This window comes from Crinia signifera, chromosome 1 (genome assembly GCF_055691185.1).
Source record: "Crinia signifera chromosome 1, ASM5569118v1, whole genome shotgun sequence".
NCBI classification, from domain to species: Eukaryota; Metazoa; Chordata; class Amphibia; order Anura; family Myobatrachidae; genus Crinia; species Crinia signifera.
Genome location: NC_139217.1, coordinates 226165109 through 226183459, shown reverse-complemented (window position 1 = coordinate 226183459; position 18351 = coordinate 226165109). Strand labels below are relative to the sequence as shown.

General features: G+C 44.0%; 1 protein-coding gene across 1 annotated transcript in view; it reads right to left on the bottom strand.

Annotated features, from left to right (window-relative positions):
• The window catches only part of TJP3 (tight junction protein 3), a 95409-nt gene extending 77384 nt beyond the window's left edge, over positions 1 to 18025 (bottom strand). Inside the window, 2 exon segments of the mRNA XM_083179351.1 lie at positions 3213 to 3269; positions 17871 to 18025. Of these exon segments, the coding sequence (XP_083035477.1) occupies positions 3213 to 3269; positions 17871 to 17888 (75 nt within the window). The 5' untranslated portion in view covers positions 17889 to 18025.
• Between the last annotated feature and the right edge of the window lie 326 nt (positions 18026 to 18351).

Here is an 18351-nt window from a genome sequence, read left to right as displayed (position 1 = left end):
CTTTTACAAGCTCAGTCGCCCTTCTCTGTACCTGTTCCAATTAATTTATGTCAAATGATATACAATTATTTTTTCTCTGTGTTACTGAACTTCCTCTACAACTGCCCTCTACAATGACATTGGGCATGGGCCTTGGCAGAGGACGTTGATGGCATTTCATGTTCTATGTCATGACTAGAGGCAGCAACTTCAGCACTAGTAGGAAGTGGTTCCTGTTCTTTTACTATTTTATCTTTCTGGAGTATCACTGGAGTGGGCGTATGCAGCAGTATCACTGGAGTGGGCCAGGGGCGAATTTAGGGGTCAGGCCGCCCCTAGGCACAACATTTTTGTGCCCCCCCCCCCCTATTTTAATGTAATCATATATGTATATACATTGTTATTTATATATTTCATTAAAAACTGTAGCCCACCTTAATATTTTTTTAAGCACTCTGGACTGCTCACTGAGGGAGGGAGTACAGTGATTAGCACAGTGTCTCCATCAGTCTCTCTCCGGCTCACACACTGTAACTGACTGAGCGCAAGGAGGATCAGCTGCTGGATACACAGCAGCCAATAGACTGTGTGTTCCGGACACACAGGGGACCGTCGGACCCAGCCACTAAGCGGTGATGTAATGTGCATGGCAGAGTGGGTAGGCAGTGGTGGGTGACGAGCGGCGCTGCCGCCGACATATGATAATTCATGTCTGGGGCGGCGGCGCTCGTCACTCGACGCTGCCCACCCTCTCTGCCATTTAACAGAATGTCAGCCTGCATGCCGCCCTTAATTGGTGCCGCCCTGAGGCCGGTGCCTCACGGGCCTAGGCACAAATCCGGCCCTGGAGTGGGCGTATGCAGCAGTATCACTGAACTGGACTCAGTAGGACACAACACAAGTTACCACACCATGGGCTAGATTTTCTAAGCTTTAAAAGTGATAAAATGGAGAGTGATAAACAGCCAGCCAATCAGCTCCTACCTGCCAAGTCAGACTGTTTGAAAAATGTCAGACTGGAGCTGATTGGCTGGCTGTTTATCACTCTCCATTTTATCACTTTTGAAGCTTAGTGCATCTGGCCCCATACCAGCACAGCACAGCCTTCCTTTCCCCTCTTCTAAGCTGGAGAGAGGAAATGGCACTGCCGCCCGCATATATAGAGGGTCCGGATCTAGTAAGATCCCACAAGATCTGCACTCTAAGCCTGGGCGAGAAATCCAGAGTGAGGAGCATGATGCAAAAGACCTATCGATGTATGTCACGCTGTGCTTCGCTGCTACCCAACTGGTTCCAAAAATGCCCCTTCGTACCTAAGATGTCTGTCAGCTCAATATTGTATCAGCAGAAATGCATTAGTATCAGAGATGGGCGCTGTCTATTAACAAAAGTCAAGGGTTATTTTTTTGCTCTTAATATAGATTGCAGCAAAAGTCTTATGATATAAAAAGTATACAGTTATTTAATAAACAGTATTTAAAAGCAAACATGAATGTCAGATAGAAGAAACAAAGGAGAGTCAAATTAAATGGTAGATCCTACCTGGCTGATGATAAAGAAAACGTAGGTGTGCATATGCAGAGTATGCCCAAGAACAGGGGTGGGCAATAAGCGACCCTCCAGCTGTTGATCAACTACACATCCCAGCTGGCCTTGCATCAGTTTCAGCATGGCCAAATAGCAAAACCAAGGCAAGGCATGCTGGGATGTGTAGTTCATCAAAAGCTGAAGGGCCATTTATTGGCCAGCCCTGCCCAAGAAGAAACCCTGCATTAGCTTACTAAAGAAGAAACTACAGGTTTAGATATGCGTTGACATCATTTTGGAATTTGAAAAAGCATCCAAACAGTTTTGAACTGCTTAGGAGCCAATGAAGGGTATCTTCTAGAGCAGCGGTTCTCAAACCATGGGTCCTGACCCCAAAGTGGGTCCCGACCTTCTCAGCATGGGGCCGTGACTCCATGTTGCTGAGCATCAGACTGATTACTTTTCTAAACTCAGCCAGTGATTCTGAAAAAATCACACACAGGGGACCGTCGGACCCAGCCACTAAGCGGTGATGTAATGTGCATGGCAGAGTGGGTAGGCAGTGGTGGGTGACGAGCGGCGCTGCCGCCGACATATGATAATTCATGTCTGGGGCGGCGGCATTATTTGAGACCCCTCCCATCATTTTGTGCCTTCACAATGCTGCCAGGTATGTAATGTTTGCTGACTACACATGTAATGTGATGACCTTCTGTACTAACTTGCTGGGGTCCCATAATTATTTTTATTGTCTAATGGGGTCTCAGAGCAAAATAGTTTGAGAACCCGTTCTAGAGAATACTTTGCATATCCACACCTATGGCTCCTATATCATCAGCTGGATAACTACTACCATTTACATTTACCATCCTTTGACCTTCTACTGCTAGCTGCCATTCATATGTGCTTATTTTTTTATTTCCTTTTTAATACTGCACGTCTTATTGTTTATTTAATAAAATGTATACTTTTAAAGATCACAATAACCTTGTTCTGGGGGAAAAAATAAGCTCCTGACTTTTTCTAATGGGCAGCACCCATCTGACACTAGTGCATTTCTTCTGTACCATATTTGGGGCTATTCAGGAAACTCCTGTATATGGAGTAGGTGCCTATATGTTACTCTCCATACCAAGCCTACATTAATTATATTACACTGCACAATGGGCCTAATTTAGTCCTAATCACATGGCTGCTAATTTCAGGAGCCCAGCGATTAGGTATACACCACACCGCCAGAGTGAAATCCTTCGAATAGCCAAAAATCAATTCAAAAGTGACTCACCATCTAGGAATTTTTCCATTATGTGCAGTCCAGAAATTACTCTGCGGCTATGATAGAAACAAGCTGTCCGGGGCAAGAGCTGACGTCACACAACTTCACTCTCAAATGTCTGGGCATGTCTATGCTTTCCCTCACACTCCCAGAAAACATCCATCAATAAAAAAAGTAGCAGGATTTTATCGCAGGACAGCCTTGCACATGCCTACTAGGGGCTGTAGGTATGCGCAGTCTATTGATAATCACCTGGGCTGCTAAAATCGCAGCAGTACAATCAGGTCTGAATTAGGCCCAATATCAAATAAAGTTAACTTACTACTATACTTTGGTTTCTAATGGCCATGTTTTAAAGCATAATCCTTCACTCCATTTTCTGCTCTTAGTACCAAAGTAGAAATTCAAAATGTTAGTGCAGTGCACTTACCCGGATCAGTGTAACAGTATACTGCTCCCATATTGTCATCTCCTCCATGTCAGACACCTAATGAAAAAGTAATTATCAATTTAAGAAACATTTAGATTAGATTTCTCCCAACCCACTTCCAAATAACCAAATTTTTTAAAGCAATCCATATTACTCCCAAGCTGTTTAAATTCAATCCATACTCTTTCCACTTAAAAAAAAAAAAAAATGCAAATAGGATACCAAGTGATGACTGAAAAACACACTGCAGGGTACAACCATTTGGGGGATATCATTTTATATGGCTAGTCAATAACACTGCATTTCTTGTTTTTTCCCCCCAAAAAAATCTCACAAAGTATTAAATTATTGTGTAGCAGTATAACAATTATACAGTATGCTGATATTGAGTTAGTTCATATTTCTTTCATGATGACCTAAAAACGACATATTTCTAAAATGAGTGCTTCCCCTTCCACACACCCTCAACCCCCATATACTCAATGTCAGCATGTCTTTCAAAAGAGTCATTTTTCAAAAATATGAAAAGCAAGGTGCCACAGTAACTTTTTGTGAAACCCTTATACAGTAGATGAGCATAATATCATTCAGCTATCAGCCATCTAATAACACAAGAACCTTATATGTAATAAACTGGTTTCATCGTGCGAAACAAGTCAACAATCTTGAGAAGTGTAACTCTGTACCAGTGGTTCAAAAACTGGATGCCATGGCACACTGGGTTGCAAAGAAGCCCTTGAAGGGTGATGGTTGCGGTCTCAGATTTGTGGTCACTGTGAAAGCCAAAATCAGTTCTGGTGGCTGCCAAACTTTAGATTATGTGTACATACAAAATCACAACCTTGCCCTCAACCTCATAACAGAGTGTAAGCTTGACAGGTAAGCACATTGTTTTTCTTCATCTTTCTCCAAGACTTAGTAAATAGACCCCTTTATTACTCCCCACTCTATCAATCTCCAAGTCTTAAACTGGGTATACTGTACACTTAGTAGAATGCTTTCCAGTCACTCAGTGTGTACCGGAAATTGCATATGACAACGCTACATTTGACGTGCTGCACATCAAACCTAGTGATATCGCTAGCACAGCATTTGTTCCATAGTACATTAACATAGCTGCAGTGTGCACACACTGTCACGCTAGCAGTAGCTGGAGTGTAACGGAGGCTAGGTGCCTTGATGTAAGGTTTTTGCATAGACGACAGAAGGGAGGGATGCAATTGGATAAAAGAAAACCAGTTTTAATAAAGATACTGCAATACAGAAGATGAACTGTGGCACAAAGGTAATACTGAAGATATGAAATAACCAGAGTCAATGATATATAAAACTTATTGTAAAGTTCGTAGTGGATGGATAACGAGGTTGAAAACTGAAGATGACTTGAAGTGTAGATTTGAAGAGTAAACGTAAACTTGAATAGTTGATTTGAAGGATTTACTTGAAGAGATGATTGAATTGAAGATTGAATGAAAGATTGGATGATTGAATGGTTGGAAGATTGGACGGTTGATAGGATGAATCTGGGAAGTATTGCAGCAGGCCTGAGTAGCTGTAACTAGAGAGAGTTGCAGTGGAAGTAACCGTCAGGTGAGGAAAGGGTGATCCCCTTTGGGGGGCTATCCTTGTCCGGACCGTAGAGGCGGCAGCAGGGTTCTGCAGATGGATGGTCTTCACAGCAGGCGAGCAGGAGTGGATTCAGTCTGGAGATAGCCGACAGGCAGCAGCAATTTCAGCAGGAGTGGGAGTCAGATGCCTAGGGAAAGGACATCATTGTACTGACTGCCTGTTTGGCCCAGCTGGTCACTATTTAAAAAGGAGAGCTGCACTATTATTGACTGAAGGTAATTGGTAGTGCAGCCTGGTTGGAGAAACCAACAAGATGGCCGCCGCCAGGGAAGGCGACAGGTTTCAGAACCAGGAAGTGTGTGCAGTACACTCCAGGCAGTGTGTCCAGCAAGGCCCATGCAGAGTTCACAGCATCATGGCACCTCAGTGTGGGAGGCATGGGTGGAAGACATGGTGGTCGTGACACACACAATCCGAACCGATGAGGATTTGTTCTGATGTCATAATGAATCCTCGTTGTTCAAGTGTGTACCCAGCTTAAGTAGACCTGCTTCAAATTACCAAGCTCCTAAGTGTCATGGTTCAAATACAGCCTATAACCTGGCAGTTAGGAGCAGATTATGTAAGGACTATCCATAGTACTATGGGACATTGGTAATATTATGTACCATTTGCAGTTAATGATGAGCACCTGTCGTTTAGGACTAGGTGCATATTATTCATTGTGTACAAAAAAATTAGGCTACAGTTATTCATAAAAAAAAAAAAAAAAGTTCAATGTTAAAGAAAAAAAAATATCATTATTGTATGTCAAATCATTCAGTGTGTATGCAGAATATTGCTCATTCTGGAGCTTTATTAACGCTATACTGTGGTTGATTAAGTAGATCGCATATTGTGTACCCAAATTTAGTACAAAGAACCCAGTGTCACATAGCACTATGGACAGTCTTTATATAATTAAACATTAATGAATTAATGACATAAATAACTTGCTCTAAAAAGCTTTCAAACTGCTGACCAGTTTTGAGAAAATCTGATCTTTATGTATTATAATGCTAGATACACATTAGGCTGACTGATCAGAAGACATTCGGCTGATGTACCAACCCATCTGACAATAGGTAAGTGCATACACACTTAGCGATAGATGCAGAGGCTTAAATTCACACCCCACCCCCAACACCCCCCCCCCACACACACACACACACACACACACACCCCACCTAAAATAAATATATACATATATGTGTGTAAATGTTATGTATATTATGTTTAAAATAAAACATAATATAGTCCTGCTAGGAGGGGGAGACAGCCACATAACTGATTTTAATGCAGAGTAAAACTTGCAAGGAAGAAGATGTGCTCCCTTGGGAGGGGTAGCCCGGCATCATAGGACTCCATTGCCTCCTAGAGTTAGGACTCTGGATAGTCTACCCTTTTTCGGACATCACAACCGAGCAGGATTGAACTTTGCACATCCAGCTTTGAGATCAGTTACCTGAACATCCGTACACACAGGAAGATGCACAGATATGTCTGCAGATATATGGAAGAGGTATTTCTGGATCCGCACTTGATGTGTCACCCCTTATGTAGCTATTAGTAGTTGCTAGAGATTGGGGTGTAATTTTTTTATGCCAAACTACCTTATTGTATGATTGGTTAGTAGTCACAAACCTTTAGTCATTAAATGGTGTTTGGTGGTGCTCCCTGAGCTAGAAGTATACATAGTTTTGCAAGTAGAAAAAGAAAGCTCTTTTGTTTGGGCACGCTTATTGGTTGGGACATTAAAATCTATTACCCTTAGAAGTACCATAAGAGGAGACACACAGTAAATTGTTGAGCACTGTGGGATATACATATATTGAGCATCAATTTGAGCACAATCAACTCAAATAATAGTGAAAAATTGTACCTTTTGAGAACCCTTATCACTCCTTTTTACTCCTCCTTTCACACTCCCTCTCATCCCAAGATCATGGTAGCAAGCAACTACCTGCAATGTCCTATGACAACAGGGGGCTGCATACATCCTAACAGGGGACAGTAGAAGAGTGTCTCTTTATCCACTCGTTTCACACTCTCTCTCTCATCCCCGAATTGCCATCTGCAATATTCTGACACAACAGGTAATCAGATCAGGGCCGTCTTTCCCATTGGGCTGAATGGGCAGTTGCCCAGGGGCCCAGCCCACTGGGGAAGACGGCACTGCTCTGGGGAATGGCGGTGGGCGGCTGGGATGCGGTCAGCGGCGACTCAGCAGTGGCGGCGGTGATCCAGGCAGCGGGGGGCTGGGATCTTGATGTAGCAATCTGGGCGGCATATGTCGGGGATGCTCCGGGCAGCAGCTGTCAGCGTTGTCCATACAGGCAGTGGCGACTCAGACCTTGCTGTAGCGCTATTTGCCGCCGGGCGGGAAGCGCTGCTTATTCTGAAAATTCTGGCCGGACGTTGATTGGCCGGACGCTCAGCCAATCAGTGTCCGGCCATTCTTTTCAAAATCTGCAGCGCTTCCTGCCCGGCAGCAAATAGCGCTACATCAAGTTCTGAGCGAGCTGCTTGGACGGACAACGCTGACAGCTGCTGCCTGGATCCCCACCACACACCGCTACATCAAGCTCCCAGCCCCCCCCCCCCCGCTGCCTGGATCACCGCCGTCACCGATGAGTCGCCTAGACAGATGCCGCTGACAGCTGCTGCCCGGATCCCCACCACACAACTCCCAGCCCTCCTCTGCTGCTGCACATAGGTGGGTGGAGGGGGGCCCTAAAAATTATTTTGCCCAGGGGCCCAGTAGATTGTTAAGACGGCCCTGAATCAGACACGCTCTAACAGGGAAAGCAGAAGAGAGTGTCTTAGCTGACAAAAATATATCCACTCCTGTGAAGTGGTTACAATTTAATGTTGCATAATGGTTACATTCTATCTGGATTGTAATGTCTAAATCAGGGATGAGGAACCTCAGGCCCGGGGGCCCCCGTAGCTGGCCTGAGTGGCCCGCCCACCTGGTGGATTTGCCGGAAGTCAAGTACAGGGGAATTCCTCTTACTTAACAGCAGCCAGAGACTGTCAGTCCTATTAAGCGGCAGCCGCTGGAGTGTGGGACGGCTGCAGCAGGACAATTTGTAAGAGAAATATTTACATATGGCCCCCGAAGGATTTTTTCCCCCATACAAACGGCCATTGGAACATAAAAGGTTCCCCACCCCTGGTCTAAATAGATACAAATACTACAAAAGCAGTGAATGAGTTCATGACTAGCTGTGCCTAACGAACAGCCCCATGTGTGAGAATGTTTCTGTGTGATATAGTGCTAAAAATAAAAAATAAATAGGACTAACAGTTTAACAAACCAATATCTCACCAGGCGACTATATTGGGTCTTGGTGCAATTTAGCCAATAGCGAACTCATACTATACATACATTTAATACTAGTTTTATAATAAACAGTATCTGACAGTTTACTTCTACACAATATATGAATGGAGGTATGTCCTCTAGCAATATATGAATGGAGGTATGTCCATTGTGGTGCTGGATGTGGTATTCCTCTGTCCACAATTACAATTATACAGCCTCTCAATATGGAATAAACTGTGAATCACAGGATCTCCTAGAGCCAGTGGCTCTAGGAGATCCTGTGATTCACAGTTCAATATGCAATAAACTGTGAATCACAGGATTCCATATTGAGAGGCTGTATAATTGTAATTGTGGACAGAGGAATACCACATCCAGCACTACTATTTCACCTGTGATTGAACCATTTTACTTGATAGGTGGTTCTTAACAACTGTTTGGAGTCACTGCTGTTGGCCACTAACTTATTGCTAGAGGACATACAGTAGGAGCAAGTTTCATCTTTGCTCCCTTGGCCATGGCTATTCTATTGTTCTCAGCTGCAATACATATTGTAATGCAGCTGAGAACAATAGAATAGCCATGGCTAGCCATGACCAAAGGAGCAAAGATGAAACTTGCTCCTACAGTACCTCCATTCATATATTGTGTAGAAGATACATTTTCATTGGATTGATTCATTGCTCCTGATGAAGTCCTAAGGGACGAAAACGCGTCGGGCCGCGGATTTGTACTATATGTGGCATTTTTAAACAACTCGAAACTGTGGATGAAATTCTATATGCTGAAAAAAACTTTCAATAAATGTATACAGGTTGAGTATCCCGTATCCAAAATGCTCGGGACCAGGAGAATTTTGGATAACGGATTATTCCGTAATATTTTAATATTTCAATTATGTATTTTGAAGTATCTTGCATGTATGCTGTATAAACACATAAAATACACACAAATATATTTTACCACCACATAAAATACACACAAATATATTTTATTTGTTCAAAAAACAAGGTTTCAAAACATGAAACAAAATTTGTGTACTATCTCAGATATTGAATTTGAATGCCAAGCAATCATTTTCTTGCACATATATAGTGCCAGATACATATCATGTCACCAGTAGTGCTGTTACAAATGTCCCCAGTGAGTTTTTAGCAAAAAAAATATTTTTTTTCTCACTTTCTGGAATGTATGGTTTTCGGAATAATTCGGATAACGGATACGGGATACTCAACCTGTACTTGTTTTTAACAAATTATTACTGGATTTATTGTATCTGTTAATTTCTTTTATGTGAAGAAATGCATTAAAAGTTACGTTTTAAATAAACTCAGTACCATACACACATAATTGTGAACCCCCCTTAAAACCAATAAGAGTGCCCCAACAAAAACTTTTTCTACTTGCAAAACTGTCTGCAGATATGTTGACCATCGTCTGTACTGCACAACCAGGGTGATATGTCAGTGAACATCTTTCACAGACATATGTCGGATGCACACCCACCGACACGCACAATATATTGGACAGTGTGTTGGTAGAGGGGGGCAGGGTGAGGACAAGTCTACTTATACACCATTCACACCGCAAATGCCAGGGTTGCTTTCGAGATTGTGACATGGGTCTGCAAGCTCCCCGTGTGACCCGGGTTGGTGACGTCACAAAGGGGCTGCTCCATACTTTGAACAGGACCCGGGTCACTCCACCCATTCACCCCGCCACGGGAAGGGGGATGAAATGCCATTGCATTGCTCCCGGAATTTGATCTGGGACCCATTCACACCAGCACTACACCAAGGTTGTTCCCGGGGCCAACCCAGGGAAAAAGGCTGGTGTAAATGGGGTATTACCATCTGGGATTCCTACCATCGGGATGCTGGTGTCAGTATTCTAAATACTATCATCCCCACTGCCAGTGATCCATATGTATCCCATTTAAATGAGTTTTTTTTTCCCCCTCATAAAAAAACACAATTGATAAAAATGTGAGGCCACATAAACTGTGATAATTTTTCACAAAAGGTGTTTGAGGTATTAGATTCTACAATATGTAGCAGGAGAGAAAAACAGCAAAAAAAAAAAAAAAAAAAAACATAATACATGCTAGTCACTGCAGTTAACAGTTCAATGTTGAAACTGCTATTTTTAGTGACTTGTGACAACAGTTCCAACATGACTATGCCCCACAAATCAAGGATTATAAAGAAATGGGGCCTAATTCAGAAGGTATTTGGCACATTTACACTAAACATGGGTTGCCCATTACACACAGAGAGTGTCCCACGTTTAACCCGGGTTAAAATGCTGGGTTGCTCGACCACGTCACCCTGCCCACTGCTAAGGAGGGAAGAAGCCGGGCAGCATCTAAACTAGTGAAATCCTGGCAATTTTGGGGCCAAATCCCAGGATCCCGCCAATCCCCTTCCAGGGATTGGCCACCCTACCTGGTGTGCACGTGGTGAGGATGAGAAAATACATGACTTGTGTTTGAATTAGAGATGAGCGGGTTCAGATTTTGGAAATCCAAACAGCCCCAATCTGATCCCAGACCAGAGCACTGTTCAGGAATGCCCGCTAGGCTCATGCCCAAGAACGAGGCAAAACGTCATCATCTTTCAAGTCCCCCCCCTACCCACCGCCATCCTCACTCCAGCATTGGAGAGGGTAGTGGGAGGAACGGTCTCTGTGCTCTGTGTCTCTGTTGAGAGCATGGGGTGGCGACCTGGTCCTGTTCAGTGGTGGTGTCCTGTGCTTCCATAAGTCACGGTGCTGCTGTATAAGTCCAGTCCTGTGCTGCCTAGTGCTTGTGTCCTGTGCTGCCATAAGTCCAGGGGTACTGCCGTAAAAAGTCCAGTCATGGGGTACTGCCGTTAAAATCCATTGCTACTGCTGTATAAGTCCAGTGATACTGCCCTATAAGGCCAGTCCAGTGATACAAGAAAGATAATTGAGAACAAAAATTTGGAGGATAATGTAGTGAAAGAACAAGAAGAACTTCCTCCTAGTGCTGAAGCTGTTGCCACTATTCGATGAAATGCCATCAACTTCATTTTCCAAGACCAATGCCCAATGTCATCGTATAATCGTAAAATCCAAAATGCCAAAGTTCAGTAAAAAGGAAGAAAATAAAAAAAAAAGTAAATTTTTGGAGAAGAAACGTAAGCTTGTCAATATGCCATTTACGACACAGAGTGGCAAGGAAGGGCTATGGCCCTGGCCTAGGTTAATGACTAGTGGTTCATCTTCACATGACAATCTAAGCCCTTCCCCTCGCTACAATATTTAAGAGTTAAGCTGTCAAAAGCACAGCAACAAATCCCCAAGGAGAGTCCAAGTGTGTTGGTGGTTGCGATGCCTGACCTTCCCATCACTGTACGGGAAGAGGTGGCTCCTTCCACCATTTGCACGTCCTCTGCATAGGCTGAAAGGAGCACCCACTGGTAATGAGATTGAAGGGGTCACTATTGAAGTACCCTAGGAGGATATTGATATAGCTGGCACTGATGAGGAAGTTGACGAGGAGGATGCTGCTGATGGTTATGTGTTTTGCTTAAATGAGGCACCGGGTGAGACAGTTGTTTCAGTTGGATGAAAAAGCCAATTGCTATGCCTGGGCAGAAGACCATAAAATCCACCTCTCTGGTCTGGAATTATTTTTATCTGGATCCCGACAACAATTGTCTTCCCATATGAAGCTTATGTATAGCTGCAATGAGCAGGAATAAGGACTTTGGCTACCTAGGGACTTCCTCCCTTATACATCACCTGAAGCTCATTAAAAAGTCACGGTTTAGTTCAGAAACTGACTAAGACTGTAAGCAGTCCAGTGACACCTAAATCCCTCGGTCCTGTTGTATCTAAGCACCTGAAAATCACATCAGCAAGTCCCTTTTCGATCCGGATCGGAAGTAGTCCTGCAGTCCATGTAGTAGTAGTACGTTTATTTATAAGGCGCCACAAAGTGTCCGCAGCGCCGTACATAGCAAACAAAAAAAAAATTACAAGGTAACGTACAGGGTGTGTTGATAAAATACAGCATAAATAGGGGTATAGCTGGTAGAACTAAAATCAGCATCAGTTCTGAAGTAGGTGTGAAAATTGTCGAGGAGACTGAAGATGAAGTAGAGGAAGGGAAGAACCGGGCAGGAGCACTGGTGAGGTAAAGAGGTAGGGTGAGTACGTGAGGAAGGAGGGCCCTACTCATAAGAGTTAACAGACTAAAAGGAGGTGGGTGGACGAACGAAAAACAATAGGATAAGTAGGAACGAATGGAGGGGTAGGGTAGGCAGTATAGGAGGAGCAAAAAAGGTTAGGAGGAGGAGGGATAGGCGAGTCGGAAGAAGTGGGTTTTGAGGGAGCGCTTGAAGGAGGTAAGGAAATCAGAAAGCCTGATGGGTGGCGGGAGGTTGTTCCAGTGCAGGGGGGAAGCGCGAGAGAAGTTTTGGACACAGGAGTGGGAGGAGGTGATTAGGTGAGAGGTCAGTCCGCGGCGGAGCGAAGAGGACGGGAGGGAGTGTGAATAGAGATCAGTGAAGAGAGGTAAGGAGCGGTGGAGGAGAGAGCCTTGTAGGTGGTGGTGAGGAATTTAAAGAGAACCCGTAAAGGAATGGGGAGCCAGTGAAGAGATAGACAGAGGGGCACCGACATTGCCGACTTCTCTTCTGAGATTGTTCCGGAGGATCCTACAGTGCTACGCCTATTGCTGCCGCCAATGGGAGTCCATCATCTCAGAGGGGAAGTCTGAACACTTCTTTTACTAAACAAGTAAACGTCCAACAGTCCTTTGTGAAGAAGACGAAGTACGACAGCCGCCATCCTACGGCAAAGTGGATAACTGAGGCCTTGACAGCTATGTTGGGGTTATACGTGCATCCTGTATCCGTAATTAGTGGAGTGGGATTTAGACAATTGATGCATATAGTGTGTCCCCAGTACCAAATCCAGTTTCGATTCCACTTCACTAGGCAGGCGATACCCAGGATGTACAGAGACAGCAGAAAAAGTGTCTTCAGTGCCCTGGAAAATGTGGTTGTACCCATAGTCCACTTAACCATGGACATGTGGACAAGTGGTACAGGGCAAACTAAGAACTATATGACTGACAGCCCTCGGGGTAAATGCATTGCTTTCTGCAGCATTTCAGAAATGCCAGCGCGTTCCAAGACTCAAGCGCAGTGGAGAATGATTTTCATGTTGTTCAAGGTTCTACAACAGTTTGAACTTGCGACATGTGAGTCGCAAGTTCAGACACTGTCAGCTTGAGTGAGGTCATTCCCCTAATCAGGCTGTAGAAGCAGCTGGAAAAAGTGAAGGAGAAGGTAAAGCGTGACAATTCCGCAAAGTGTGTAGGTCTTGTGGGTGAAGTCCTTCATTCACTTTGCCAGGATGTGAGGGTGGTCAGCCTAGTAAAGTCAGAGCACTACATTTTGGCCACCGTGCTCAATCCTTGGTTGAAAGCCTAGGATTTGTCTCTGTTTCCGGCAGACACAAGTCTACAGTGGTGCAAAGATCTACTGGTCAGGAGACTGTCATCTGAAGCGGAACTTCATTTTCTCCCACAACTGCGGCTGTGAAGAAACAATTCAGATTTCCTAACCGACTCGCTGGCGGTGGATGTAAGGCAGGCCAGAGCAAGTTTGGACATCTGGTGCGGACTGAAGGACCTACCAACAATTGCTGACATGTCTACTGTCACTGCATACAATGATCTCACCATTGAAAATATGGTGTGTAGGATAACATTTTTGAGAGCATCCAAGTAGCCATGTCTGACTGTACCTGTACTGGCATGAAAAAGAGGCAAATTGGAGGCCCTTTAACAAACTGGCTCTATTTTACCTGAGTTGTCCTCCCTCCAGTGTGTATTCCAAAATAGTTTTTAGTTCAGCTGGGAACTTTGTCAGCGAGCAGCGTAGGAGGTTGCTTCCACAAAATGGAGAAGATGATGTTCATTAAAATGAATTATCAATACTTCAATGAAGAACAGCAATTGCCTCCAGAGACTACAGAGTGACCCGTAATGGTGTATTCCAGTGGGGACCAATTGATATTCTGTGAGGATGTACACACTGACGGTCTATCCCAAAAGGTCAACATGCAATAGGTCGACATGAAAAAGGTAGACACTAGTATTTCAAAATAGTTTTTTTGGTGTCAATGTCGACAACTGCTGATATAGACCATCAATCATTGTAATGCGTACCCTCGCATGGCTCGCTATGCTTACCATGCTTTGGGCACAGTGGCTCACTGCGCCAGGCACAATATTACATTCTCCCTCTATGCCGACATGAATGGTAAAGTAAGAACAAGCCGGTTTAAAAAGAAAATCATGAAAAAACTCACGTCTACCATTTCATGTGTCTACCTTTCTCCTGTCGATCTATTGCATGTTGACTTTTTGGGGTAAACCTAGTGACAGTCGATCTATAAACTGGAAACAAGTAATCAGAGGATGAGGGCAACATCTTGCCTCTGTAGTGCCAGTTTGTATAGGGAGAGATGAAATGCTACTGTTTGTGGGGGCCCAAATAAAGCAATCCTTTCAGCCACAGTCATGTGGAAGACCCAGTCGCTGAAATGATAGGTTTGTTAAAGACAGTGTACCATGTTCTGTGTACTATACAACATAAGGGTGAGGGGGCCCAACGACAAATCAATCTTGCACCTTATTTATTTTTTGCATTATGTGCTCTTTGGGGCCTAGTTTTCAAACTGCCATCCTGTTTGCCACTGCAGTGCCACGTTATTTTGTGTCCCCACTTGAGTCGCTTAGCCTAGTCATCCAGCTACCTCGCTGCAATTTTTGGGTATAAAAACAATATTGTGAGGTGTTCAGAATAAACTGGAAATTAGTGTTATTTAGGCTAATAATAGCATAGGAGTAACCCCCCCCAAGTTCTGAGATTTAAGCTTTTTTTTTTAAAGAAATCCACATCCAAACCATAAAAAAGTGTGGTGTTTCAAAACACATCCAGTTCCAAAACACAGCCAGAGACCCAGATCCAAACATGAAGTGTCCAGTGCACATCCCTAGTTAGAACTCTAGTACAAGCTTAAGGATGCTGCAACCACCACATTTCGGCCCTTATTCAGGTTGACTCGCTCGGACGCGAATTTGCACTGGGACCGATGTTTTGCATATGCGCTAAAAGCATTTCTGCACATGTGTATACGCTGGGAGCGCACAAACTCAGTGCAAAATCTGTTTGCCGAGTGCACGCTCCCTGCCTTTCGAGCAGGGGGGTGTAAAGGTGCGTGGGGTGCTGGCCTGGGCTATTAGCATATGTGAACGTTCCCATGAAAACACTGGGCATACACATGCTAATGCTTCCTGATAACTGCACGTCAACTGCCCGCCCAATTCCCTGGAATTCTACACGCATACGTACGAGTGGTCTGGCCCACCCTTACATATGCATGCGTCTTTAACATCATTCGATGGTCGGCGACTATCGAAAGATGGGAGAGGTTCCCACTGGCATGCGAATGCGACATTTTTTTACTTTCTCTTTCCTGTGTTTTTTTTTTTTTTATACTTCCTATAATACAAAAAAATAAAAATAAAAAAGTGCTATAGAAATGAAATGATTAAAGTTATAATTGTAATAGTGAACCCAGTTCATTACATGTAATGAACCTTTCGTTTTTGAGTGTGGTATAGCACACCGACAGTCGGGAGCCCGACAGTCATTAGCCCGACTGCCTGGACTCAGACAGTGTGGGGAGCTCAAAGAAGCCCCTTGCGGGTTCGCTGCGCTTGCCATGATGCGGCACAGTGGCTCGTTATGCTCTCCACCTATGCTATTCTCCCTCTATGGGGGTTGCGGACCCCATGAGGGAGAATAGCCAGTGGCCATCGGGATCCCAAGTGTCGGGGTTGTACCGACTGTCCCTTCATTTTTATCTCTACTTGAAATAGACTCCATCATAGGGATGACCATCGTTGGTTACCATCGATGGCAATAGTGCAACTGGCTATCGATAGTGCTAAACTTTGCAATGGATGACCATCAATATTTTCACCTATCGATGGTCATCCATTATGGGGTGGGGAGCAATGATCCATGCCCCGGCACGTTACAAAAAAAAAAAAAAAAAAAGCAAAACATCGGTTTTGCTGTGCCATCGATGGATGGAACCATCTGGTTCTCCCCCATCGATGGCAAAAGTATTGGTACTTCTGTATTATCAGGGCACCAATTACGTAGAATACCAATACATCACTATGCTGGCTACGTAAACTACGTAAGTGGCTCAGGAGCCCTAAAAATACACAATGCTTAATATCCCCACTATCCACAATATACCCCCAGTATCCCCGTCAGTGTGGAGTCGATTTTATGAAATGTGGCGAACGCAGCGAGCCACTGAGCCCGAAGCGTGGTGAGGAGATGCGGATACGCATCCCCTCGCTACGCTTTATAAAATCAACTATACGCCGACATGGATAGTGGGGGTATGATGTGGATAGTGGGGGTGAAATGTCTGGTCTATACTTACTGTACCCTCCTCCGGCCCGGGCACCGCGTCGATCCCTGCTGACTCACGTTGGGATCCATGGTGACTCCCGGAAGTCGCATTCAGTCCCCCTGCTGTGGCACTCGGCATGGATGCTGTATGCAATTAGCGTAGTGCCGCTGGGGGAGCAGGGAAGCCATGTGATGCGCTGCCAGCGGCACTATGCTAAATTACGTATAGTGTCCGCTGCAAGGGCCAGAGCAGGAGGACTGAATGTGACTGCCGGGGAGTCACCGTGGATATCGAGGAGACAGCAGAGATTAATGCGGTGCCCGGGCCGGAAGAGGGCAAGTATAAACCACACCACCCTGCTGCCTCCTGTATTATCATGGCACGGCTACACTGACAACGTAGCTTACCCTACGTTGAAAACATAGCGTAGCCTGGCGCCCTGATAATACACAAGTAACAAAGTATTCAATATCGGCCATAAACCATCGATGATTTTGAATCATCGATGGCCATTCCTTACTCCATCACTCTTGTTTGCAGACAATAGGATGTGGAACCTTTAGCTGGAGTAGATCTATAAACAACTAAAGTACGACCAACTCTTTGAGGGGGTCAGACAAAGGACAACATAGTCCTACTCAAATCTCAGCTACAAAAGAGTAGTATAGAAATCTATTCAGAAACCCAAAGACATCAGACTAGTAATACTACTGTAATTCCAGGCCTCTTCAATGGAGATACTGCATTAATGCTGCAATAAGTGTAACTAGCTAGAAATACTTACAACAGAGGGTTAAATTTACCCCCCCCCCCATCCTATGTACAAAAGGAGGAAGATAAATAATATAATAAATTTAAAAAAGGGGCTTCTATTATCCTTTCATCCTTTTAATAAGTCAAATATCTTGCCACCTTATTATTGTATTATTATGTTCCAAGCTCCACAAACTCTTGCAGACAAGTACCACTAGAAATAGGAAATATTTGCTTGATAATAGATATTTAAAAAATGTTTTTAGAACTATCTAGATATTTGCCTATTGCAATATTAAAGAGCAATAGAATGCTCCTGAAGACTCACAATATTAACTAAGTGATATAATTATAAAGTATGATGGCTTTTAATATCAGACTACAGTATCTACACACATTATTTTAGCCAGAACACTTGATTCTCCATGAAGCCCTGATCATTACTTCACTAGCTTTGTATATCATGTCAAACAGACATGCAATTACATAGAACTTACCTGAAACCTTACAGCCATGCTTGTAAACACAACAGTTAAATTATACCTCGGGCAAGGTGAGGTAAAAGTAATAATGCAGAATATGGGGGAATCGTCTTTGTGGTTACTGGCTTAGGATAACCTGTACACCTGTTCCTTCCTGCACAAGGTCCCACCCACGGTGACACAGGAAAGTGCATTAGGAAGGCGGAGAGTAGGGCAGGGAAGGGGGAGCAGCTAAACACATGGGAGTCCTTCTAGGAGTAAACATGCATACCTGTGTTTGAAGATTTAAGCATAATCGAGTGCTGTTTGTTTCAATGATTATACTGTGTGGCTGTTTTTCGCAGCATATGCTTTTTATTATGTGATGTTGGTAAAGTGCAGATATTACGTTTGAATATCACCATAACACAGCTGTGTTCAAGTTGTTTATGTAAATATCAGCTCGAGGTTCTCATTTAAGTTCCGAAGAAAAGCCATATCCTACAGTACATCTACA